Source organism: Narcine bancroftii, chromosome 2, assembly GCF_036971445.1.
Source record: "Narcine bancroftii isolate sNarBan1 chromosome 2, sNarBan1.hap1, whole genome shotgun sequence".
Classification (NCBI taxonomy): Eukaryota; Metazoa; Chordata; class Chondrichthyes; order Torpediniformes; family Narcinidae; genus Narcine; species Narcine bancroftii.
The window spans coordinates 309,303,448-309,330,970 of NC_091470.1; the positions used below are offsets into that span (position 1 = coordinate 309,303,448).

Here is a 27,523-nt window from a genome sequence, read left to right on the forward strand (position 1 = left end):
CTTTCTTAATTTCGGCCAATAAAATTGTTTCCTTATCTTTTCTACCATCTTCTTCACTCCAAGATGACCTCCTATGAGCCAACTTTAATATTTCATTCCTGTAAGTTTTGGGAATTACAACTTGCCTTACTATTGCCCAGTTTTTACTGGCAGGTATCACTTGTGGTCTTCACTTTCTCATCAATAATCCATCTTGAACAAAGTAACCTACTGGCACAGTTTCAATTTCCTGGTTAGACAGAATCTTATCTCTTATCCCAGCAAGATCAGGATCATGCTTTTGTCTAGCTATTAATTCTTATTTTGACCACAGCAAAGCTGGATCCTTAGGTTTGTCCTCAATGCTTTCCTCCACTACAGGGTCATCACAGACTTTCTCTACCTCTACCTTTTTTCTAGACATGGCTCTAGTAATGGCACATGCAGGGTAGATTTCAAAATCCTTTCGGACTCATAAACCAATGGCTTACTTGTGAGTTTCACCGCAGGTATGACTTTACCCTCTGCTAAATCATTTCCTAACTAAAGAGAAACTCCATCCACCGGCAGACTTGATCTTATCCCTATCGTAACCGGGCCATTAACTAAGTCTGATGTCATCGCTATTATATGCAAAGGTATAGGCTCTGCTTCACCACCAATGCCTTTAATTAAATTCACATCTCCAGTCTCAGTCTCCTCACCAAAATTCAAAATGTTGCTTAATACAAGCGATTGGGCTGCTCCAGTATCCCGCAGGATTTTAACTGACACTTGATTGGATCCTCCTTTAACTGAAATAAAACCTTCAGTCATGAATGGTTTAAAAATATCCCTAACTTTCTCACTCTGAACACAGGCAGTTGGTACCACCCCTTTCTCTTTCTTCCTTTTCAGTGCAGAACAATTTGCTATTATGTGCCCTGGCTTCTTACAATAGTGGCAAATAACACTCGAAAATTTTTCCTTCACCCATTTCTCTTCTTCTCTTCCTTCAACTTCACTTCTAGATTTTCTTTCAACTCTACTTGGATTATCAGCAGTATTCCTTTGAAAGATTTTCCCTGGTGCCCACTTAGGCTTGTGGGTTAAAGCATATTCCTCTGTGAACTTAGCCAATTCTTGCCAAGTTTTTATATTTTTCTCTGCCAAGTACACTTGAATATCGTCAGGAACACAATTTTTAATCTCCTCAATCAGAATGATTTCCCTCAATAAATCAAAATTATTTTCTACTTTCATTGTGACACACCACCGATCAAAACCTTCCTATAAGCAAAATCCAGGTAAGATTGGGTTGCTGCTTTTTTAAAACTCCTGAACTTTTGTCTATAAGCCTCTGGGACTAGTTCATAAGATCGAAGTATAGCCTGCTTTACAAATTCTTAATCAGTTGCTTGTTGTACAGTGAGACACAAATACACCTGTTGGGCTTTCCCTTTAAGAACACTTTGTAGTAGGAGTGACTACTGGTCTGGTGCCCATTTTAAATTTATAGCTACTTTCTCAAAATGTTTACAATACTGATCTATTTCAGCTTCCTCAAATAGAGGAACTAACCTCACTTCTCTACTGACCAGAAACTTCTCCTTCTGCCCAGCATGTGGGTTTTGGGCTTCTCCCTCTCCTTGGGTTAGGGTCTGCCTCAATTTAGCTAATTCTACCTCATGTTTCTGTTCTTTCTCTCTCTCCTCCCTTGCAGCTGCTCTTTCCTCCATTTCTGCCTGCCTTACTGCTTCCCGTTCGGCTTTCCTTTCTGCCCCTCTTTTTTCCTCTAACTCTAGTTTTCTCAAAGCCAACTTTACTTCCTCTGAAGTTTTCTCCTTTGGAAACTGTTCTAATGCAGCTTCTTCAAATACCCCCTTTCCTACATAGTGCTTAACAATCTTTCAGGCAATGTCCTTTTTTTTCATCCCAGTTCTTACTGTAAGAAGTTTTAACTTGCCAACTATAAACATCAGTTCTGACTTTTTAGCCATTTTTAAATTAACCACTGAAGGGTTCGCTATGAACTGGTCAATATTCATAGTTGCTGGTTTTTCTGCTGGTGATTTATACATTCACCATTCATTTTTAATTTCAAGCTGGAAGTTGAGTCAAACTCAGACGACTGATAACTAAGCACCAGTCAATCGCCCCTCAAGCTTCCAAATTGGTTTGATCCCGGAGGATTCCACCAAATTATGTTACAAGATCAAACCAGCAACCACAAAGAAGGCATATCACACAGGGGTAAAGATGAACAATTACTTTATTAACTAAAAATTCATCTTCAAACTTTAATTCAAAATCTCCCCTTTTATAACAATGCCCACAACCAGCCCACAGAAAAACTTAGACACATTAGACACAAAACACACAAGACTCACAAAACTTTGATCTTAACCGAGCAAAGATCATAAACAAAATTCATTTTGTTTGGTAAACTGAAGCCAAAAGATCTTTGAGAGAGAGAGCACAAAATTCAAGTTGTCTTGTGTTGCTTGTAGAGAGGAACAACTGCCTTGGTCTGGATCCTTCTGGCTGCCTTTGGAATGTTCATCCATTTTGAAATCCCAATATTCTAAACTGTCCTCCAGACCATGACTCATGCTCTGGGCCTTCTTCCACTCCACAGCACCCCCCAGTGGTGGTTTATCATCCAAGTCCAGAAATTTTTAGATCATTTTCTGCACATGCTCAGTCCGTCTCCCACTCTCTCAGCAGTCCACCTTCACCTTGGCTCTTAAAGGCAAACTGTCACTTTTTAACATAAAACCACACAACACATAGGCCAGTACACAACACAGAACTCTGTAACACTATCTTTGCCACTTATGGATTGCCTCATGAATTAGTTACAGACAATGGGCCTCAATTTACATCAGAACATTTTAAAAAATTTATGCGTAACAACAATATCAGACACATTTTGTCTGCTCCCTATCACCCAAGTACTAACGAGGAGGCAGAAGGTTTTGTACAAACATTCAAAAAAGTAATAAAAACCACAAAACTTCTAAATGCCTCCTGGACACACAAAATCGCAGATTTCCTATTGGGGTAGAGAAACATGCCATATTCTATCACAAAACACACCCCAGCAGAACTAATGTTTGGCTGCAACCTGCGGACCAGACTGTCCACGGTTCATCCAGATCTGGGTCTCAGATTGCAAAAAACAGCGTCGCCACAAAGAGGAATTAGGGGATATGGGGAGAAGGCAGGTAGGTGGAGTTAGGTCATAAATTAGATCAGTCATGATCGTATTGAATGGCGGAGCAGGCTCGATTGGCCATTTTTGGCCTACTCCTATTCCTACTTCCTATGTTCCTATGTTCACCTAGAACATTGGAAGTGGGCGAGAGAGTTCTGGTACAAGATTATACACAATATAAAGACCCATGGATGGTCGGAGTAATCTTACAAAAATTGAGCCCCTGCTCATACTCTGTTCTAGTGGGGAACTGATTGTGACAGTGACACATTGATCAATTACGAGCATTGACTGACACTAAGGTCCATGAACTGCCTGTAGAGCTGGAGGAGGTGGAACCAGACCTGCTGTGGCCTGCCCCAACCATCCCACCTCTCAGGCCGAGTGAGGGGGGGGGTGCAGAGATGGTCCTGGAGCTGAGAAGTCCAGTAACTGACACACGCAGCCATGAGGGCAGTGAAGACAGGCAGTCACCACTGAAGGCCAGCAAAAGCAGGTAGTCGCCACCGACTCGACCACTGACTCGACTATCTAAGGGTCCCAAGCAAAGATGGGCACAGCAAACCACTCCAAGGTGGTCCAAAAGTGAAAGAAGACCACCTGAACAGTTAAAGGACTATGTGCCCTGATTATTATTAAATACTTTCCCTTTTATAATTATAATTACTCATGAGATGTATTCTAATTCGCACTTGTAGTCCTGGGCCCGATGTAATCTTATTAGTTCAACGGGGCCCAGTCAGCATTTATTGCACAGCAGGGTGGAGAGTGTTGGGGAAGAGTGTTGGGTATAAACCCGCTCTCTGCTGGACATCATGACGCCAATGTCTCCGAGTCTTATTTGTGTGAGTGCATACGCAACAGATGCTTATGTTTTGTGAAGATGACATGTTTTGAAATTGGGAAATACTAGAACTTGGAAAATGTTGTCTATAGTCCTTCCTCAAAATGTGACTCCATAACGTTAAACCCTTTAGATAATTTACTTTGTACACTAGACACCTCTGAGCCTCCAAGTGTCTTTGCCCTGGCCTGATTAACAGCAATTTTTTTTTCTTGTTCCAGCGATTCTTTCGCCTCTTTAGCTGTACCTCCTCCCTCCATAACTGCTCCTCCTGCAACTCCTCCTCTCTCCTTAAATGCTCCTCCTGAAGCTCCTTTTCCATCTCTAGCTGCTCCTCTTCTTTCCATGGCTGCTCCTTTCTCTGTTCCTCTTCTCTCTGTAGCTGCTCCTTTTTCTTTCTTAGCTGCTCCTTTCTCTGTTCCTCCTCCCTCTGAAGCTGCTCCTTTGTCGTTAGCTGCTCCCCGTGCTCTTCTTATCTTAACTTATTTTGAAGCAATTTTTGTTCTGCTTCAAGAGTGGCCATGTCAGCCTGAACCTTTAAATGTGCAGATGCAGCTCTTGAAGTATGGGAAGCTCTTGAGCTTGCTCGAGAACTTCTTTTACTTCTCCTGCTTCAAGTATTTGATGCACTATCACATGGAAGATTATCATCTAGTGTAACAGATATTGCTTTACTATCTGACTTTGTCTCCAATTTGAATTTCCCATCCTCCACCTCATTATTTGTGTCACATCTTCAGCCATTTTTATGTGGCTGATCTTATATTCTTTTGATGATTTTTGCTGTAATTCTGTGGGGTTTCTATTCCTATCAGCCAAACCCTTATCTGCTCCTCTTGCCTCTTTCAGTCTTCTTTGAAGAGCAGTTCTGTTTCCATTTGTATCAAAGTCCTGATGCTGTAATTCTTCTTTAGGTTTCTTGACCCTCATCTCCTCAATACGTCGCTCCTCAGGGGCAGCAGCTTCAGTTGACCATTGCACTCAGGTATCAAACATCAACAATAACTTCAAAACCAAAACAGTCCTCAAAGAACAAGCGGTCATTTCTCCAAACTGTGTTCTAACTTGAAATAAATACATAGAAGGAATCCTCAAGTAAAGCTTACTGCTTCCAATGGCCTTGATGATACTGTTGACAATTGTGCCTCCATGAGTTTGAAATGTTCTAAACAAAGCCAAATCAATCCAATTCAAATTCCAAATCCAATTTCCAACTTCCTATTGACTTAATTGTAGCGACTAGTTTCCTTTATAGTCGCTTGGAGGATCAAAGAATGTTATTGTTGTCTATAGCTCGTTCAAGCAAATTTGTACTAAAGTCTAGTTGAGCTTTCCAATGTTTATGAAATGATATTAAACATTGTTAATGTTATTATAAGTTGCTAAAGCTTGTTACAAGCCATTAACATATCGTTAGATGGTCAATAGGAAATGTCGGAATATTTCTCTGGTTCCTCCATTTCACAGAACAAAAGAAACTAAACTGAAAATGTTATCTTTCTAACAAACCAAGAAACCAGCTATAACCTTGGCTCAAAGATGTTGCTAGGAGACAGCATTAAAATGTTAAACAAAAGGCCAACAACACACTGCTTTCGAGCATGAAATACATTTGAAATCCGATGCATGTTTTGGTGATTCTTAAATGTTGTGGGCATTCCTGTCTCCATTCTAAGACACAGCAACTGCCATCTGGATGAAAAAAAAAATTCTTCCTCAGATTCATTCTAGACATCTTACTCCTGAATCTATGCCCTTACATACATCTCTAGCATGGCAAATCATTTGCCACTCTCTCACTATTTCTCACATAATTTTGTACACCTCTGTTAGGTCTCCTCTTGGCTCCTCTACTTTAAGGAAAACAAACCAAGCAAATCTAGTCTCTCCTCATAACTGAAACATTTGATCTCCAGACAACATCCGGTTATCTTCACTGCACCAAGAGCCAATGTAGTCATGCTCATCCCATGGTGAGCTGGCTTGAATGTATACAATACTGCAGGCCTGGCCAGTTTATTATAAAGTTGCACCAAGACCTCACTGCTCTTAACTTTTATAGACAAGCCATTGAATCTTGTGTGCTGCCTTTCCAACCTTGAGGGATTCCTGGACTTGTACATCTAGGTTCTTTTGTAGAACTATTATTGTGTTCCAAGGGTCACTGATCTAAAACATCAACTAGTTTCTCTTTCCACACTAGTTGACTGACTTCCAATACTTGTGTCTTTGTTCAGGATCTCTTGTTCTTAATTACTTCTAGGGGCCTTACATTTATGACATACAGTGTCCTCCAAAATGTTTGGGACAAAGACACTTTTTTCCTTTATTTGCCCCTGTGCTCCACAGTTTTAAATTTATAATCAAACAATTCATATTTGAAGTGCACATTCCAGATTTTATTCAGAATTATTTGTATAGATTTTGTTTTGATCATGTAGAAATTACAATACTTTTTATACTTAATCCCTTTATTTCATAGCATCAGAATGTTTGCAACATTTGACTTCACAGCAGGGGCGTAGCCAGCTTCTAAAGTTAGGGGGAGTGAGCACATAAAAAAGGCAACACTACATGTACCAGATGGTGAGTCAATGGTTGAATGGCGGGCTGCCCTGTTTTTTGGTGGCGTTGGACCGCGGGGGGTGGGGATGGTGGTGGCGGTGATAGGGCAGGTGGTAGGCAGCGACAGTGTTGGGCCAGGGGAATGGCGCCACTTTTGAAAATGTTCAGTCATTCCCCCTGCACCACCCCACTAGCTATGCCACTGCTTCATAGGTGTTTGTGATTACTCAGGTATGTTTAATTGCAGGTATGAGAACTAGGCTTGCTTCTCAGCTTTTGATTACCTTTGGAGAATGTAGTTGCCATTTTTCAACATGAGGATCAGAGCTGAGCAAAAGACAGTCAAAGAAGCCATATGAGGCTGAAAAACAAGATTTAAATGGGAAGAGACCTCTCCCAAACCCGAGGATTACGAAAATCAACTGTTTGGAACATCATTAAGAAGAAAGAGCGAAATGGTGAGTTGAGTATTTACAAAGACACTGTTAGGCTAAGGAAGACCTCCACTGCTGATGAGAGAAGAATTCTCATGCACAGTTGGCATTGTGGTTAGTACAACGCCTTTAAAGCAGCAGCGAATGGGTCTGTGGTTTGAATTCCGCGCTGTCTGTAAGGAGTTTGTATGTTCTCCCCATGTCTGCATAGGTTTTCCCTGGGGGCCTCTGGTTTCCTCCCACCATTCGAAACATAGTGGGGGTATAGATTAATTAGGTGGAAATTGAGCAGCATGGACTCGTGGACTGAAATGGCCTGTTACCATGCTGTATGTCTACATTTAAAATTTTTTAATTTAATTTTTAATAATGAAGACAAATCCTCAAATGCCTGTCAGACAGATCAGAAATACTCTTTAGGAGGCAAGTGTGGATAACTAATGTCCGCAGAAGACTTCATGAACAGAAATACAGAGGTTACACTGCAAGATACCAACCACTAATATTTAAAACAATCTGGAAAATTCTAGAAAAGGTTCTGTGGACAAATGAGACCAAGATTAACCTGTATAAAAGTGATGTCAAGAGCTAAGTGTGGAGGCGTAAAGAAACTGCCCAAGATCCAAACCTTGAATAAAATATAGAACATAGAAACAGGCCCCTTTGGGTCTTCTAGTCTGTGTAAAACCAATTTTTTTTGCCCAGTCTCACTGACCTGTCCCAATTGATAGACCTCCATACCTCCACATCCATCTAACTGTCCAGATTCCTTTAAAATGTTAAAATTGAGCCCACATTCACCACTTCAGCTGGAAGCTTGTTCCATACCCCGACCAGTCTCTATATGAAGACGATTCCCCTTATGTTCGCCCAAAACTTTTCTCCTTTCACTCTTAACCCATGACCTCTAGTTTGTATCTCACCTACCCTCAGTGGAAAAAGCTTATCTACATTTACTCTGTCTATCCCCCTCATAATTTTAAATCTCCCCTCATACTTTTTTGCTCAAAGGAATAAAGTCCGTACCTGTTTAACCTTTCCCTGTTACTCAGTTCGTGATGTCAAGGCAACATCCTAGTAAATCTTCTCTGCACACTTTCTAGCTTATTGATATCTTTCCTATAGTTAGGTGACCAAAAATGCACACAATACTCCAAATTTGGCCTCACCGATGTCTTATAGAACTTTAACCATAACATCACAACTCATGCACTCAATACTTTGATTTATGAAGGACAATATACCAAATGCATATCCTATGCATCTGTGACACCACTTTCATGGAATTTTGTATCTGTATTCCCAAATCTGTCTGTCCTACCGCACTCCTTAGTGCCCTACCATTTATCATGTATGTCCTTTCTTGCTGTGTCCTTCCAAAAATGCAACACCTCACACGTGTCTGCATTAAATTCCATCTGACATTTTTCATTCCATTTTTTGAGCTGGTCCAGATCCCGCTGCAAGCTTTGAAAACCTTCTTTGCTGTCCACAACATCTCCAATCTTAGCATCATCTGCAAACTTGCTGATCCAATTTACCACATTATCATCCATATCAGTGATATATATCACAAACAACAATGGTTCCATCACTGATCCCTGAGGCACACCACAAGTCACAGACCACCAGTCTGAAAAGCAATCATCCACCACTATCTCTGGCTTCTCCTGTCCAGCTACTATCAAATCCAGTTCACTACTTCACCTCCTATGAAGGACTTTGTCAAATGCCTTATAAAAGTAGACAACATCCACAGCATTTCCTTCCTCACCTTTTCTGGTAACTTCTTCGAAACACTCTATAAGATTAGTTAAACATGACCTACCATGCACAAAGCCATATTGACTATGTCTAATCATTTTCTGGCAATCCAAATAAATGTATATTCCATATATTAGAAGACCTTCCAATAATTTACCTAACTACTGACATCTGGCTCACAGGCCTCTAATTTCCAGCCTTACTTTTAGAGCCTTTTTTAAACAACAGAACTTGAGCTACCCTCCAATCCTCCAGCACCTCGCCAGTGGCTAAGATCATTTAAAATATTTCTGCCAGAGCCCCTGCAATTTTGTCAGGTCCTGGGGATTTATTCACATTTATTTGCTTTAAGACAGTGGTTCTCAACCTTTTTCTTTCATCTCACGTACCACTTTAAGTAATCCCTATGCCATCGGTGCTTTGTGATCAGTAAGGGATTGCTTAAGGTGGTATGTGAGTGGGAAGAGAAGTTTGAGAATCACTGCTCTAGACCCAATTGTTACTGAAATATTTTGCTTGTGAAAAATTGTCATTGGCCCATTTCCTTTGGAGTTATGAAACCGTGCACATAACAAATCAATTAGCTACGATTAAAACAATGGTTTTCAAACTTTTTCTTTCCACCCACATACCACCTTAAGTAATCCCTTACTAATAACAGAGCACCTATGGTATAGGGAGGGAATACTTAAAGTGGTATGTGAATGGAAAGATAAAGGTTGACAACCACTGCTTTTATCTGTATAGGTTCCATGACCTCACTGCTTGTTTTCCTAATTTCTAACGACTTGGTGCCCTTTTCCTGAATGAATACAGATGATAAATAAATATTTTAGACCTCTCCCATCTCTTCTGGCTCCATAAAAAGCCGACCCCTCTGATCTTCAAGGTGACCAATTTTGTCCCTTATTATCCTTTTGCTCCTAATATACCTGTAGAAACCCTTAGGATTATCCTTCACATTGTCTGTCAAAGCAACCTCATGTCTTCTTTTAGCCTTCTTGATTTATTTCTTGAGGTTTTTCTTGCATTTTTAATACTCCTCAAGTACCTCATTTGCTCCATGTTCTCTATACCTTTTATACACCTCTCACTTCTTCCAAACCAGATCCCCAATATCCCTCAAAATCCAAGGTTCCATACGCCTTCTAACCTTGCCTTTGATTCTGACAGGAACATATAAACTGTGTACTCTCAAAATTTCATCTTTGAAGGTCCTCCACTAACCTTGCATATCCTTGCCAAAAAACAATTTATCCCAATCCATGCATTCTAGATCCTTTCTTATTTCTTCAAAATTAGCTTTTCCCCAATTTAGTATCTCAACCCAAGGCCTAGACCTATCCTTCTCCATAATTAACTTGAAACTAATGGCATTATGATCACTGAACCCAAAATGTTCCCCTACACATTGTCATCTGCTGTCTTATTCCACAATAGAAATGCACTCTCTCTAGTTGATATCTCTAATATCTCAATTTAGAAAACTTGCCTGAACATATTTGACAAACTCCAAGCCAACCAGCCTTTTTACGGTATGGGAGTCCCAATCAATATGTGGAAAGTTAAAATCTTATATTCCTGCAGCTGTCTGGTATCTCTCTAAAGATTTGCACCTCCAATTCTCATTAGTATGGTCATACATTTCCTGTTCTTCAGCTCCACCTATATAGCTGCAGTAGACGAGCCCTCTGCTGAGTCCTTCCTAAGTTCAGCTGTGATAGTTTCCATAACAATATTACTTGACTGTGCACTTTAATCTCGTGAAGTGTTTGACTATAAATTTAAAACTGTGTTGCAGGGGTAAATAAAGGAAAAAAGTGCCTTCACCCCAAACATTATGGAGGGCACTGTATTTCTATCCTTATAATATTTCCTGAAATGCATTTTCATACTTATGAGGATTGAATTCCATCTGCCTTTGCTCTCCCCTTACTCTATGTGTCCCAACAGAATTCACAATCTGAATCGGAATCAGAATTTATTGTCATGAACAAGTCACAAAATTTATTGTTTTGCCGCAGCCTCACAGTGGAAACATTCATATAAGCTACCTTACAACAATAAACAAAAATAGTGTCTTTGGCTCATTGTTCTTTCAGGAATCTGACGGCAGTGGAAAAATAGCTGTCCTTGTGCCACTGAGTGCTCATCTTAAGGCTTCTCTATATTTTTCCCGATGGTAGCAGAGTGAAGAGACATGGCCTGGGTGGTAGGGGTTCTTGAGGATAGAGGCTGCTTTCTTAAGACACCACCTCTTGGAGGTGTCCTCAATGGAGTAAAGTCTGGTGCCCATGAGGTTGCGGGCTGAGTTAACAACCCTCTGGAGTTTTTTCTTGTCCAAAGAGCTGGCACCTCTGGACCAGTCAGTGATGCAACCAGCCAGGATGCTCTCTGTGGTACACTTGTCAATGTCCATTATCTTGCAATTGTCTGGATTAAATTATATCTGCCACTGCTGCACCAGATCTATGTCCCAACTATCATAATCTATGATCCACCAATTTTTGTGTCACTTGAACACTTACCAATCATGTCCCTTACATTCTCATCCAAGTGTGGACTGGATGCAGCACCAAAAAATGTTTAATAACTTCACACCTAGTGTCATGTTAATGAATACAACAGTAAATTCCATTCCAGCTCTGCTCTGCATTTCCACATTTCTTCTCCACTGATCATCTGATTAAAATATCCAATACCTTTACACCGTTGTAATATTCACACACCTATCTCCTAATTTACATCTTTAATCAAGGCAGGCACATCACACAAACACATTGCAAGGAAAGGGTGTTACACTACCGCTGCCAGCAATTGCAGACTGAAGCTGTTGCAGAGGCAGCGGCTTAGCAAAGACTCAGAGATTGCTGAAGATGACCATCTGCTCACATCTAGTCTTCCTTCTAATATTTTCTTTCCAATCATCCCTCAATTTCTTGGAGCAGATGATGCAATTGGGAAATCCTTAGGTTCTTCCTCTCTTATTAAAGAGTATACCTTGTGATTTTCTACTTCACACCAAGACAGATATCAGTTGCTGAGAAAAATGGCATTGATGAAGATATTCTTTTGATATTGCAGTCTCCAGAATTCTACTTACAGCAGTGAATACTTTAGATATGAGATCTCCTTGTGGAGTATCATGAGGGATTTCCAGGCAGGGCAGGGAGTAAGAATACCTTGCGTATAATGTCCTAAAAAGACTGGGTGTGCAAAAATCTTCGTTTAAATTATTAAGAAATAATATGATATTATTATGATATGATATATAAATGAGATATGAAGGCCAATAAATAAGCATGTCAAAATGTACAGGATTCTATAAGATCTTCCAGCAAGTCTGGTTAAAATGACAAGAACCATGGAAGAAACCCAGTTTTGAATGTTACTTTGCATGAAGCCTGAAATCTCTTCTTTATTTCTTGGAAGCAGAAGCAGAAAGATGCTTCAGTAAATGCCTTCAAGTTTGAATACATCTGCTACTGTGTACAAATTATAGGGTTCCTTATATGTCCTGTAGAGTTATAGCTGACATTTCATTGATATGAAATGACACTGTGTTTGGCACCTTGCCATACTCTACACACACCATTGCTTCTCACTGAGTCATAAAATGCTGCTTGGCAGCACATTAAAATATAATCAAATTCGCATTACTGAACATAACTAATTTGGTTATTTAAATGTGCCCCAGCATTCAGTTAGTTAGAGGTCAAAAAACTCAAATGCTGAAAATTTAAAATAAAAATGGAACATGCAAAAAATATTCAGCAGGTCAGGAAGCATCTGTGGAAAGAGAAATAAAATTAACATTACAGGGTGGTAGCGGAAATAAAAGCTCTCACGACTGGAAGGAGAACAAACACTTTTATTAGCTTATAACTAAAGGTAGGGTTTCACAGTAGTCTTCAAAAGGGTTCTGGGTTTAGACGGGAAACCATCGATATATGTGAGCAGATGGGAGCGGAGCCAGGAGGCAGGGTCAGCCATCAGCACAACATGATTAGTGAATCTCAGTCCACTGCATTCACCCCTTCCTGTAGAATTTAGGGTCTGTGAATGAAGACAGAGAACATGGGTTCAAAAAAAAAAATGGTTGAAAAATATACAGTTATTTACAAATTTAGAGATTTAAGCGGTCTGGGAGGGTCTAGAAATCCTGGTGGAGTGCCTTAGTTCCAGGGGGGCCTTGGACTCCTTGAGTATCCTTGTCCCCTTGTGAGGGAGGAGAGGCAGGCGGGGTCTCCGGCTCAAAGGTGGAGGGGAATGCTCTTTCCTCCTGAACCTGATCCCCTGAGGCCCTGAATGGGGGCGGCGAGAATGAGCTCCATGGCTCGCAGGGCACCTGAGGCAAAGGACCCTCTGTTCTGGCGGGTGCCAGGTCCCTGATGGAGACGGTGTCTTCCTCGGCATTCGGGTTCTCCACATAGGCATATGTAGGATTGGTGTGGAGCAGTTTCACCCTTTCCACCAGGGAAAGTGCTTCCTGAGAAGGACTGGTCCAGGAGTGGTGAGCCAGGTTAGAAGTGTAGTTCCCAATACCAACCTTCTTTCAAAAGTGAACAGGAGCTCATGAGGACTAGCATTGGTCGCAGTACATAGTAGTGACTGGATGGAATGGAGCATCACAGGGAGGACTTCCTGCCAGCTTGAGTCTGGAAGGCTTTTTGACTTCAGGGTCAGCTTGACAGCCTTCCAGACAGTGGCGTTCTCCTTTTCAACCTGCCCATTCACCCAGGGGTTGTAGATAGTAGTCCTGGTGGATGTGATTCCCCTCACCAGCAGGTACTGATGTAGCTCATCACTCATAATGGATGAGCCCCAGTTGCTATGAATATAACTGGGATACCCGAAAAGGATGAAAAGGGAGTCTAGGGCCATTAAGACTGATGAAGTGGATGTGTCTAGACATGGAATGGTGAACAGGAAGCGGGAGTACTCATCAATGATAGAGAGGAAGAAGGTGTTCCCATTCGTGAAGGGGATAGGTCTCTTAAAATCAACACTGAGTCGTTCTAAGGGCCTGGATGACTTCAACAGGTGCATCTTTGTGGGGCGGTAGAAGATTTGGTTATTTCCTTGACGTCTTCCATGGAGTAGGGCAGATTGCACGCCTTGACAAAATGAGCCATGCGGGTGACCACAGTTGGCAGGTGTGTGCAGAGGCACAGCTTCTGGATAAGGCATCTGGAGGGTCACTAAGACCTCCTGGCTGATAGGCAATGACATAATTGTAGGTGGACAGCTCGATCCTCCACTTAGCAATCATGTCATTCTTGATTTTTCCCGTCTTGACATTACGGAACATGAATGCGACTGAGTGCTGGTCAGTGAGGAGCATAAATCTTCTACTACCAGGTAATGTCTCCAGTATCTCGTGGCTTCTACAATGGCTTGAGCCTCCTTTTCCACAGAGGGGTTCCGGAGCTCATGGCCTTGTAATATCCGAGAGAAAAATGCAACTGGCCTGCCCGCCTGGTTGGGGGTGGCGGCCAGGGCTACATCCGAAGCATCGCTTTCCACTTGGAAAGGTACATTCTTGTTCACAGCATGCATGGTAGCTTTCACAATGTGGTTCTTTAGGTAGTTAAAAGCCGTTTGGGCTTCAGCCAAGGGGGGAAAATTAGTGGCTTTTATAGAGGGCGAACTTTATCACCGTAATATGCCCAGGCACAGTACAGCAGCCTTTGTGGTCCTGGAAATGGGGAGCTCTAACAGGGGGCGCATCCTATCGGGATCGGGGCCAATCTCCACCAAGGATAGCCAGACATTTAGTCCTGAACACACAAATGCTAGAGTTATAAGTGAGGTTCAGGGTTTTCGCCACGTGGAGAAAATTCTGGAGGTTAGTGTCATGGTCTTCCAAGGTGTGGCCACAGATGATAACATTATCGAGGTCGGGGAAGGTAGCCTCTGGAAGATAGAACCCCCATTAGTAATACCGAAAGCGACCCTCTGGAATTGATAGAGACAACCGTTAGCTTCAAATGCCGTATACGGATGGTCCTCGGAACGGATTGGCAGGTGATGATAGGCAGCTTTCACGTTGATGGTCGAGTAGACCTGATATTGTGCAATATCATTCACCGTGTCTGAAATTCAAGGGAGAGATATGTGTCCAGGAGTGTGCACTGATTAATAGTTTGGCTATGATCAATTACAGCCTGGACTAGTTTTCCCCTTTTACCACTATCACTTCCGGTCTCCACAGGCAGGTGCTAGGTTTGATGACACCTTCATCGAGCAGACGTTGTGTCTCAGACTTTATAAAATCTCAGTCTGCTGTACTGTACCTCCTCCTCTTGGTAGCAATAGGTTTGCAGTCTGAGGACAGGTTTGTGAAGAGAAGAGGAGGGTCAATATTCAGTGTGGAGAGGCTGTATTTGGGTTCTGATTTTAGGAGCCCTCTGTTCTGAACCATTATGGGGGAAAGGGACCAGAATACACCAAGGTCACTTTTTTAAGGTGACACTGGAAGTCCAGACTCGACAAGACTGGAGAACACAATTCATCAAGTATATATAAGCGAAATTTACAGAATTCCCCCCCCCCCCCCACTCACTTCAAACAACAGGATGTACTAAACAATGTTGTTGAACACATGTAGAATGCGAATGAGATGTAAGGAATATGCGATGATTGGAAGGATACATCTTTAGGTTGTATTTTTGCACAGACCGTGGGTTTATGAAGCTTTCATTAGAGCCTGTGTCGATTAGGCATTTAGTGGAATGTCCATTTACCTTCACAGTCACTATGGAGTTGCTGAGCTAGTGAGGTCTGTCCTGATCTAGGACCATCGTGGCTAGGTCCCTGGAGACTCCGTGCTCCTCACTCGAGTGGCCCCCAATGTCCTGGGTTGCCCTGTGTGGGTAAGATGGTGTTGAACTCATGGCGCAACAATATGGCCGCCCTCCTTCCTCATCTGATGATGATGGTGCTGAGTTTGAATTTGGGTCGTAGCAAGATGGCCACTGAGCCTTTTTGCGCTGTTTCCTCACTCCCACCCTCCATCGGCGTGTAGTGCAGCAAGTGGGTTCGGGAGAATTCGGGGCAGATGGTTTCGGGCTGGAATCGGATCCGGGACTGGTGGAGGGTACGGACTTCCCTGGGCTTCCCCTGGTATGGCAAGCCCTTGCCCAATGCCCTTTCTTGCCACAGCTGGAACACACTGTCTTTTGCCAGGCAACAAGATCTGGGGTGCTGGCTCTTGCCGCAGAAAAAGCACTCTTTAGCATGGGAAGCGGCAGCCGTTAGGGCAGGGGTAGTGGGAACAGTCGGTCCTTGGAAGGGGTCACTTGAGTGAGAGAGCTCATTGGTTTCAAGGTTTTCATTCTTGAGCTTGGCCTGTTCCAACGATTTGGTCAGTTCTACATGGCTAGCCAAGTCCTCCTTTCCTGACTCACACAGTTGCTGTCTCATGTACCTCGAGTGGACCCCTGCGTCTACAGTGTCCCGGATCTGTTCTTCCTCGTGAACGCGGCCTGTAGCCACTTTGTACCTGCCCTTCTTGGCAAGCGTCCACAGATCCAGCAGGTAGTCATTGATGGTCTCTCCTGGCAGCTGGTGACATAGAGCGAGTCAGTGCCTCGTTAGGACTTCATTTTGCAATTTCAGGTACATAGCCTTCAACGCCTCGATGGCAGCGTCATTTGTAGTGCAGTTCCTGATGAATGCATACACTTTTTTTTCTACCCTCGAAATGAGTGTGGACCTCCTGAGCTCATCGGTGTGGAAGATATGTCTTATCGAATTCAGGTAGGCCTGGAAGCAGTCTAGCCACTAATGTGAATTCCTCAGCCACGTCGGGGGACAGAGGATCTATCAGTAGCATACCTAGCTTGAGTAGTGCTTCCATCGTTTAGGAAATAAGCTAATAATACATCGGAGAGACCAGTCGCAGATTAGGAGATCGCTTCACCTAACACCTCCTCTGTCCGCAACAAAAACGACCTCCCCATAGCTAACCATTTCAATTCTGAGTCACAGTCTCAAACTCGCATGTCTGTCTATGGCCTTCAACATTACCCCACCCTGACTACCCGCAGATTGAAGGAACAAACCTCACTTTTCGTCTGGGCACTCTCCAACCCCAGGCATGAACATTAAGTTCACTGCATTCCACTAATCAGCTTGCCTTTTTTCCACCCTTCCCTCTCCCCTTTAACTACTTATTCCAGTTCATACTTCCTTTCTCTCTTTACCTAGCCTAGACTCCTCTCCCCCCTCCTGCAGCATCCTATCATCTCCACCTATCATCTCCCACCCTCACCACCCCACATACCCCTTTCCCCCTTTTTTGTTTGGACATCTCTCATGTACCCCCACACCTTGATAAAGGGCTCCAGCCTGAAATGTTGGTGATGATATATAAAGGCACTGTTTGACCTGCTGAGTTTCTTCAGCATTTGTGTTTTTTTTTTTCACTTAACCATGGTGTTAACAGAATCCTGTGTTTTACCCCTAATAAAATTGTAGCATAAATAAAAGCTCTCATGACTGGAGGGAGTAAAGTAGCTGATATCCAAGGGTAGGGTTTCATAGTCTTCAGAAGGGTTCGGGGTTTAAGCGGAAAAGCAGGGTTATATGTGAGCTGATGGGAGTGGAGCCGGGGGCAGCTGTCAGCACAACACCCAACCAATGAATCCCAGTTCACCTATTACTCTTTCATCAGTTTACCTGCTGAGGAAAAGTAAGACCAATAAAGAAAGAGAATGACAAAAATCGATATTTGGTTAATTGATATAAGATTAGCGGTTAGCACACGCTATTACAGCGCCAGTGACCCGAGTTCAAATCTGGCACTGTCTACAAGGAATTTGTACATTCTCCCTGTGTCCTGTGTGGGTTTTCTCGGATGCTATGGTGCACTCATCCCATGTTCCAAAACATACGGCTTTGAAGGTTAATGGGCCAGAAGAGACTTCTATTGTGCTACAGCATTAAAATTTAAAAAATAAAATATAAACTAAAACTAAAACTGTGTATAGTAGCTTGTAATATTTAATTTCACTAGTTAATAAACATTTCAACCTTCAATTTTGGAATTTTGGGGGACAATGAATGGACAATGAATCATAGACATTGCCTCACTTCTTCTCTTCTTTCGCATTAATTAATTAATTTATAAAATATAGTCTATTTACAGAAATATAATTTATAGCAGTTTTGCACCTGTAATGCACAATAATGCTGCACATTCATGACAATAAATTAAAAATTTCAAGCAAGTTACGAGTAGCCGGAAGAACTCAGAGGATTATGGCGCATCCTTGGAAAAAAATCAACATTTGAGAAAAATCAATGTTTCAGGTCGGGACCCTTATCAAGATTTTAAAATTTCAAACTTGAATCCATCTCCCCAGTTCAAAGCTTCAGACTTGTTCCTCATACTTTCCTGTCTTTCCTGTGAGTACCAGTATATAAATATAAGTATACATTTAAGAATTAGGTGTACCATGGATATGACATTTGGTACATTTTCATACCAGATGCCGGCATTAGTTGAGAGTTGACTTCCTTCAATGTGGATTGTTTGTATCATTACCTCTTACTTGATTTAGTAAGTGGCCCCATTAAAAGCCTGCAGGCACCAATACATTGTATATTTTGTGCTGACGTTAAAAAAATCTAGAAGGCTAATTCAATAGGCCTTTTTTAATAATTCTATCACACCCTTAGACTTAATTGATCACCATTATGAGCTACTGCTAATTGTGAAAGACAAGACAAATGTAAGGTGATATTCTTTTCTTAAAAGGGGCTTGATCAAAAACTAAAATAGGGTTCCATTAGTTCCTGTTTTGGTTATTTTGCTGCCAAAATTTAATTTCATATCTTGATTGGAGTTATTCAATTATTTGTGTCTGTAGTGAGATAATAGTGATTTCAAGTATAATTGGTGTTTACTGCAAGAGAAAAAATGAACCGTTTGGATGAAACTTATGAGGAAAGAAAATCAATAGAAAGAATAAAAGGCAAGAAGTTACAAATGTTCATGGTCAGACAGAAGAAGTGGAAAAATGGGATGATTCACTGATTGCCTCAGAAAGTGATTGCCAGGACATACAATTTCAAAAGTAGAGATGAATGTAAAATGGTACAGTCAAAACATTTTTGTTGATGAAAATGTATTGGTTAATGGTACAAAAAGTAATATGGCCTTGGCAATCATCAAGTTAATAAAAAACTGTGGAGCATAAAATAATCTGAAAGCAACTAACTGAAAAATAACTTGAATACCACACAATGACAATTTGTTTCAAAGTGCACTGTGCCATATTTAATAAAAGTTCTGAAAATGTTATAGATTATGATGGACAATTCATCAAAGGATGTATTGAAGCAAGAGCACTGCTAGTAGTGTAGACATTACTGTAAGGAGTAATCATTTGAGTTAATAGCAGATTTCCAAACTCTACAAGTATTTGAATGAGATGGATATCAATCGTAATTTGAATGGTACATTCATTTGGGAAAATTAATTGGTATTTAAAACAAATCCTAGATTACACAGGAACGTGGCAAGTCTGAGGTTGCTGCACAAATCTTAAGCAACAAGAAACTAGAAAGTATATGAGGCTCACCAAGAAATTTTGCTTTTCTTTTCCAAGAATATCTTCCTCTATAAGACTGCAACTGCAAAGAGATTAACTGCTCATTTTTATTGAGATGGTTCTCTAAACCTTTTATGATGAGATATAGACTACTGAAGCTGTATTGTTGGAAGCTGCAATAAACAAGTTGACTCTATGCCATGTGAATGAAAATGGCACCGAAAATCGTTGTCAATCCTCTCAGGCCCAGAAATTAAAATCAGATGTTCAATAATCTGACCGCAGTCAATGACTCCTTCACTTCCAGATGCACCTTGGATTTTCGTGCACTAAAAATAAAAGCTGAACTACACTGAATGAGGATGTGAAAGTGTGTGTTAATATCTCTTATAACAATTCTAATTATAATAATTACTTGTGCAAGAACCCATATCTTTTTCCTGCATTTTTAATAGGGTGACAGCACCAAATCTATTGAGGCATTTCTTCTTTGTTCCAAACACCATTTAAACTGCTTGACTGACTGATTGACTGCCATACTGCTTGGAATCCATTTTTGCTAGCAATAGATTTTTTTTACCTTATCAACTGAAGGAGAAAGACTGAAGGTCTTATACAATTCATTTCAAGAAGTTGACCAAGGGTACATAGAATAACCGTGGATGATCTGAGGAATAGAACTATTTAGCCCAACTATTCCTACTTCTGCGTCATGAATTGTCTAATAAATTCTGAAATTATAGTTGACTTGTTGGCAGTGTATGGAGCATAGGCTGAAGCACTAGAGACATGATATTTTTCAAACAGCAGGCAAAGGAAAGATGAAAGATACAGGGCAGAATATGGACCCACATACAGTTTAATTCACTTCATCAATGCATTTGGTTTATTGTGCGTAAGCTAGACTGCCCAACGAAATCCAAACAAATCATCTGGATATCCCATGAACATAAGGCAGGGCAAATACTTTCCTCTGATGACTTACTATCTTGGTCAGATGATACAAGGTTGTCTATTTATCCCAGTATTGTTCAACTTGTTCTTTATATGTGCCTCATAACTTTCTGAATGAGCCTCCCCAAATAGATTTTGGATTAAAGGATTTGTCCTTTGCTTGGAAATACAGGAGAAGTTAGAGCAGCGGTAAAAGAGATTAGCTGTTGCTGTCTGCCTTGCTTTGATGCCATGATAGAAATAGGGACTGAAATTTGCTTGTCCTGAAAAAGGCAGAGTTTATAAAACAAGTAAAGGTTCCCTTGTAGTAATTCAGGCATACGATGAGACTTTGTGTTGCCAACTAAATATGATTGCACATCTAGTTAGTGAACTGAAAATGAAGAGTATCAGCTAGGGGAAGGGAAATTTGATCCACATGTATGTTTTGCAGGCACTACACAAGTTATCAAAAATCAGAAAACAGATACAAGAAATTTTAAATAAATACAAGAATTATTGGAACTATTCATCAAGTCAAGAAACATTCTGCATAAAAAGATAGTTAATGTTTTAAATCAATGAATGCCTATCGGATGATAAAATGCCATGGATCTGAAATATTAACTCTATTTCTCAAAAATTTATTCTGACTTGGGGATCTTTGAAAAATGGTACAACACAGGTTCATGATTTTCAGAAGTAGTGCTGGGGGAGATGGAATGATAAGTAGGGGGGAGGGCAAGAATTTGTCAAGACATGCTCAAAAGGCAGCATAAGCAGATAGCTGTGGATCTATCAAGTAGTTCACTGATCTCACTAACTGATAAAGGCCAGTGAATTCATCTTCATAGATCATCTGCTGTAATTGCACAATTAGTTTAGCAACGAAGCACCAGCTGAAACATAATCACACTTTTATAAAGAAATAACACAGCTTTATTCCTCATATTTTATTTATGTGAGGCATTACATGTCCATTTCTATGAGCCTTATCAACCTGTCCTAACATCTTTGAGAACTTTAACTACTTAGAAATCTCTCTCATAGAAATGTTGGGAATTATTTCAGAGGTTGGACAATCTCTGTGAAGAGAAACATAATGTTTAAATTTCTTTTGTCATATCTGATGGAGGTTTCTGATGATGAATACATTGAGCTGAGGCACTTACTATTTCTATGTCCACAGATGCTGACTGATTTGCTGAATACTTCCAGTATCTCGTATCTCCAACATATTGCTTTTGGGCCTTTTTGTTCATGTTGCCTTACCTCATTCCACTGCCACATGACGATATTCCTCCAGCAATTTTTAAAAAATTTCAACATGTCAACCAATGCACCAAAATTCCAATCTTTTAGTATTGCATATCTTTTTAACTGTCAAGCATCCTCCCTTTCACTGAAAATTAATACTTTACTGGTATACAGATTCTTCTTTCAACTTTCAATAATTGTTGAGTATTTTCTTTGTAAATTTATATTTTAATTTTTGTGATCTTAATCGATCTTCTAAATTCCTTTTACCGAATTTTGTTTACTATTTTAATTTATACTTTCTGATTCAGTCTCCTTGAATTTTCTTTCCTCTTCATGAAAGTGACCAGATGGCCTGCTTTGAATGCTTGGATGGTAACAGCTAGATGAGCAAAAATTCACAATCAATGCCCTTGATTACAATAAATACCGCGTTAGTTTGAATTTTGGTTTGATAATTTATACGTGGAAAAAAACAGTGATTAAAACTACTGTGACTTTCATAGTTCTATGAAACATACCTGAACTAGATCTCTTCAGTCTTTTCAGGTGCTGTTGTGGCATCTTAATGAGACTTGGCCCTTCTTTTAATTTTTTATCAGAACCATTCAGCCCATTAATATTGCTTGATTCAAATCCTGGAAAAATACATTAATTTTCCATTACTCAATAATGTTGTATACATCCAGTTCTTTGCTCTGCACATTCACTGGCAAGATTTGTTGGGATCTTACTGCAGTAGATTAAGTAAGATTAGATGACATACAAAAATACAGATTGTGGTGCCAACCAAAACACCTGTCAATAACTGACAGTGCCCAATTTTAGTACATTATCACTGGGCTCTATTATGATAGTTCTCCATCTTATTTATCACGAAACATCCATTATTTAATTAGTGCTTCCATTTACAACATTCCGCTAGGTATTTCCTTAAGTATTTCGATTATACTGCTTTACGTCAATGGAAAAGAATGATGGCTATATATTTACTGTAAATTAACCCTTTTTGAGTTATTTGACTCAGGAGAATTATTAGTTCTGACAAGATGCTTTATTCAGTAGCTTTTATTTTAAGTTGCACACTCGAATATGACTGACCTTTACAATCATATTTTGATACAAGTCATATTTATTCCACATAATGTTGCACCAATGCCTGCACTTTATAGATTGACACTGAGGCTTAATATTGTTGAACTTTCACTCTTGTTCCTGCTCTCTATTTGTCTTTTTAAATATAGTATGTAAATGTCTTATATCACTAAGCCAATGCCTAACAATTAAAGAAGATGTTAAACAAATGGCACTAATTACATTTATTTCACATAAGTAGAATGCTTCTGATATTATTAAGAAAATATTTACTCCATTTGATGCTCGTTTAACTTCATTGTCATGGATAGAATCAGAAAGATTTTTTTCTGTCCTCCTCTTAATTGCCAAATATTATTTAAGTTCACAACACAAGGAGATTTGCAGTTTCAAACAAACATTACAGATGCAAATAGTTCAGGTCGATCTGTTTCTTCTTTGTAAAAATGTGTTAAAGTTGTCAGCTCTAGAAAATCACGTTAAAAAAATTGAAAAATATGCATGATCAAGGATGAATAGCATTGCATAAGTATTGTGCAGAGAGACTTGGAAATGTTTGTTCATGAGTCATATATGTTTCGTTAGTTGGTGCAATAGTTAATCAAGAAGGCAACTGGAAGGTGGCCTTCACTGCTACAGGTATTACATATAAGAGAAGGGAGGTTCTGCTGCAGTTCTACAGGGTACTGGTAAGGCCACATATGGAGGAAAGCATGCAATTCTGGTCTTCTTATTTGAAAGGATATTCTGGCTTTGGAGGCAGTGCACAGGTTGTTCACCAGGTTGATTCCAGAAATATAGGTGGCGAGCTAATGACGAGAAATTGACTAGATTGGGACAATGTACATTGATGTTTAAAAGGATGGGTTGTTGGGGGTAATCTTATATAATGTAAAATAATGAAAGGAATAGGCATTTTAGAAGCAGGGAGGTTGTTTCCACTGGAAGGTGAGACTAGAACTAAGGTACATCGCCTCAAGATTTGGGGAAGTAGATTTAGAACAAAGATAAGGAAGAATTGATTCACCCAGAGTAGTGAATCTGTAAAATTCTCTGTCCAAGTTGAATTAGTAGAGACTGCCTTATGAAATATATTAAAGACACAGATAGATTTTTGAATTGTAAGCGAATTAAAAGTTATGGAGATTGTTCAGGTAAATGGAGCTGTGTCTATGTCCAGATCAGTCATGATCTTATTGGATGTGGGAGCAGGCTCAACAGGCCTGCTCCTATTTATAATATTTTTATACCTAATAATTTTAATAATATAAAATGAACAGTAGATGGCGCATTGATGGCTATAGCCCACTGCTGAATTTACATTTTGGTATTTTGATGAAATATTGTCGAGGATCTGAATATAAAATAAGCAAGATATTATCACACAAAATTGCTGTTTTTTTCTCAGAATCTGCAGGAAGGTAAAGGAAATTTAAAAGTTCAAAGGAAATTTAGGGATTTATAGAGAAACAGGGCCTCTGGGGTAATTTCATGATTACTTCTCGTGCCAAATAATAGTGAGTTTAAAAATTAGAAGATAGAACAGCAAAGAGAATGGCTGAGAGCTTGGTACAAAGGCATGGCTTCAGGTATTTGAATAATTGGAATCTCTCATGGGACAGGGGTTATTTGTATCAGAACATGTTGCACCTAAACAAGAAGGGTCCACTATATTGTCAGGATGTCGTGCCAATGCTACTTGTGGTGGTTTCAACTAGTGATATAGTGGAGTGGGTTACAAAATGAAGGTAACAGGAGGGGACAGTGAAGCACATGTCATAAATCAAACAGTCAAGTTTAGTGGACAGAGCAGCTAGAGATACATGGGGAATCTTAAGAGGCTTGGTTGGCTTAATTACATTTCTTTAATGTAAGATACTCTTCCAGGTAAGATGGATGAGCTGAAATTATGATATGTGGCAATCAAGGAAACATCACTGAGGGAAGGGCAGGAATAGCAGCTCAGCATTCCTAGGTTGAGAAAGATGGTGAGCGATCCAAAATGAGAGAGGTGCTGATTAGGGACTACTTTACAGCAACACTCAGGGAGGATATCCTGGAGGGAATAGCAAATGAAGCCACATGGATAGAATTCAGAAATAAAAGGAAATCACTTTGATGAAATTTTACCTTAGACTCGAAATGGACTATGTGATTTGGAAGCACAAAATTGTAGACAAAGAGCAGGAGGAGGTAAAAGTATGCTGAAGGAATGGGTATTTTAACTTCTCTAGTATTGATTGGGATTGCCTTTGTGTAAAGGTGACAATATGGGGTTGAATGTTGAATGCATTAAAAAAGATTTTAAAGCAGTATGTGGAGAGTCCAACTAGGGTGGGAGCTGTACTTGACCTGACTTTGGGATGATGAGGATGGGCAAGTGGTAGAACTGTCTGTGAAGAACCGCCCTGAAAACAGTGACCACAATTTGGTAAGCTTTACAGTAGTCTTAGTAAAGGATAAAGTTGAACTCATTCTTAAATTGGGAGAGGGCTCACTTCAAATGTATAATGAGGACCTAGCAAAAGCGGATAGGTGTTGCTGCCGGAGGGAAAAATGATATCAAATAAACGGAAGGCATTTAAAAGTGGAATAACAAGAGTTCAGAGTCAGGATGTCCCTCAAGGGAAAGAAACAGACGCAAGATTTAGGATCCTTAATGAACAAGGAAAATTGAAGGATGATGAGGAAAATGAAGAAGCATAAGTGAGGTGTCAGAAATTGTTATCACAGGACTCCTTTGAGGTCTATGAAGCAAAGAGGAGAGATCTTAAGAAAGTCGGAAGGAGAGCAAAAACAAGATACAAAATTCTGGCCAAGAGAATGAAAGAGAATATTAGAAATAAAGGGGCAGCTAGAGAAATCTTCACAAAGCAATATTTTGGCCAGGCTCATTTTATGTCTCAGAATCCTCTTGAATAGCTTCCTTTACATTCCATGAGGACACATAAAAATACAGTAAACCCCTGGTATTTGGCACATATGGGGATTAGTAAGTGCTGGAAAAATGCATTTTCCAGTTGCTTCAGACTTACTTTTACAATGCCTAACTAAATACACCTATATTAAGAATAAACAGTTTAATAGACAAAAGAGAAAAATATTACACTGTACTTACAGTGAACAAACTTCACTTGGATGAATATATTGAATGGCACTGATTTACCCCAGTTTACAAACAATGAAAGAATACACTCGCTTGTTCCTTTCAGCACACTATGGAGTCGATTTTCTTTATTTGCTTCAGACACAAAGTTGCATTCTTCATCTCCCCAAATACTATCCAGCCAAACTCCTCTGACCTTCTCATTGGCTCACCATCACACGGGTGATCCTGATGCTCTCATTCTCTTCCTCCTGCATCCAAGATCCATCACCCATATACTATCGCTTAACACACTTGTGCATGTGCGCTATTACTCCCCTGCATTGCTTTGGTTATGTAATCAGTGTGACCGGCACCGCTCCCTATGCAAGTAAGTAGTGACCACAACAGCCACTCCTCCCCCTCTGAGCCATGCCAGAAAGCTATTGATTGGAACTATGTAACTGTCTGGAGGGCTGACAGTTCGGACAGACCTCGTATGATACTGGAAGACAAGCGATGCACAGTCCTACTGGCAAGGTGCGACTGGTCCTCTGATTCTGGCCCCATTCCAGAACATGGACCATCGACATACTCTGGTTTCAACCTGTTGTTGGAAACTATTTCAGTATTTCCATTCCTGTCAATCACAAAAGTCTTTGGGTGGCATTGTAAGACCTGAAAAAGTCTATTGTAAATGGGTTGAAGTGGTTTGCCAACAGCATCATGCCGAAGGAACACATGAGTACAGCGTTGTAAATTATTTGGCACATACACTGCAGGTGATGCATGCCGCTTCGGAGTAGGTCAGAGTAATCTCATGTTTTCCCAAAGACGATCAACATGGCTAGCTTGGACTCTGACTCACAACTCACCTGGCAAAGTCAGTGTAGCGCCCTAGACTTACTCTGCCAATGAACATCCAAGATCCATCTTAACAGAAGTATACAAGCCTAGGATAACCATAGGCAAACATTTGCTCCAGATAGATGCATCACCATCTGCTCTCAATGCTGTTTTCAATTGTCAATGGAAACACTCAAGGCGGTGTGCTAATATCGATAGTGCCGAGAAGATCAGTCAGAACTCAGAACAACGCCAACTTGAAATGAGACCCTTGATCCATTGTAATTGTACTTATGTGACAAAGGTGGAATCCAATGATCCAAGAAAGCCTGAGCAATTGTCTCCGCAGAGATGCCAGTGACAGAAATGGCCTCCTGCCATCTGGTAGTCCGTTTTATGCATGTGAGCGGGTAAGAATATCCCCGAGATGGCAGAAGTGGGCCTACCAAGTCCAGGAAATGGGAATTAGGAACAACAACAAAATCCCCCAGCTTAGATTTCATGAGTCTTGAGACTTTAGAGCATTGACACAATGAGCAGGTCCTTGCCCATAAGCCAACGTTCTGTTTAACATGAGGTCAGGTAAAACATTCTGTAATCAGTATGATTGAAGCTTTTCTACCAGGATGTGATAGATTGTGAAGAGACTCAAAAATCTCCTGGCACAAAAGGCCTTGGTCTTCCTGTGGAATAATCGCAGCCTAACCTTTCACCCAATTCATCCAGGGTCACATCTTTAAAATGGAGACCAGAAATGATCCAGCGATATCGGATGAAATCAGAATCAATATGTTGTGCATGAGCCATGGCAGTGAAATCGATGGTAGTAATTGCATATAAGGCTTCAATGTCGCATCTGGACAGGGCATCAGCCACAGCATTTGCTTTACCTCGGATGTGCCACATGACTGATGAAAATTGGAAGATGAATTCCAAGTGCCGAATTTCTTGGGGTAAGCAGAGATT

At 40.5% G+C, this 27,523-nt stretch overlaps 1 protein-coding gene across 7 annotated transcripts in view; it reads right to left on the minus strand.

The window, feature by feature from the left end:
* The window catches only part of LOC138755508 (putative Polycomb group protein ASXL3), a 360,016-nt gene that overhangs the window by 140,615 nt on the left and 191,878 nt on the right, over positions 1-27,523 (minus strand). For all 7 annotated transcript variants that reach the window (XM_069921623.1, XM_069921612.1, XM_069921609.1 and 4 more), the window contains one exon: positions 22,053-22,169. In XM_069921623.1, coding sequence (XP_069777724.1) covers positions 22,053-22,169 — 117 coding nt within the window. The remainder of the gene's footprint in view (positions 1-22,052; positions 22,170-27,523) is intronic.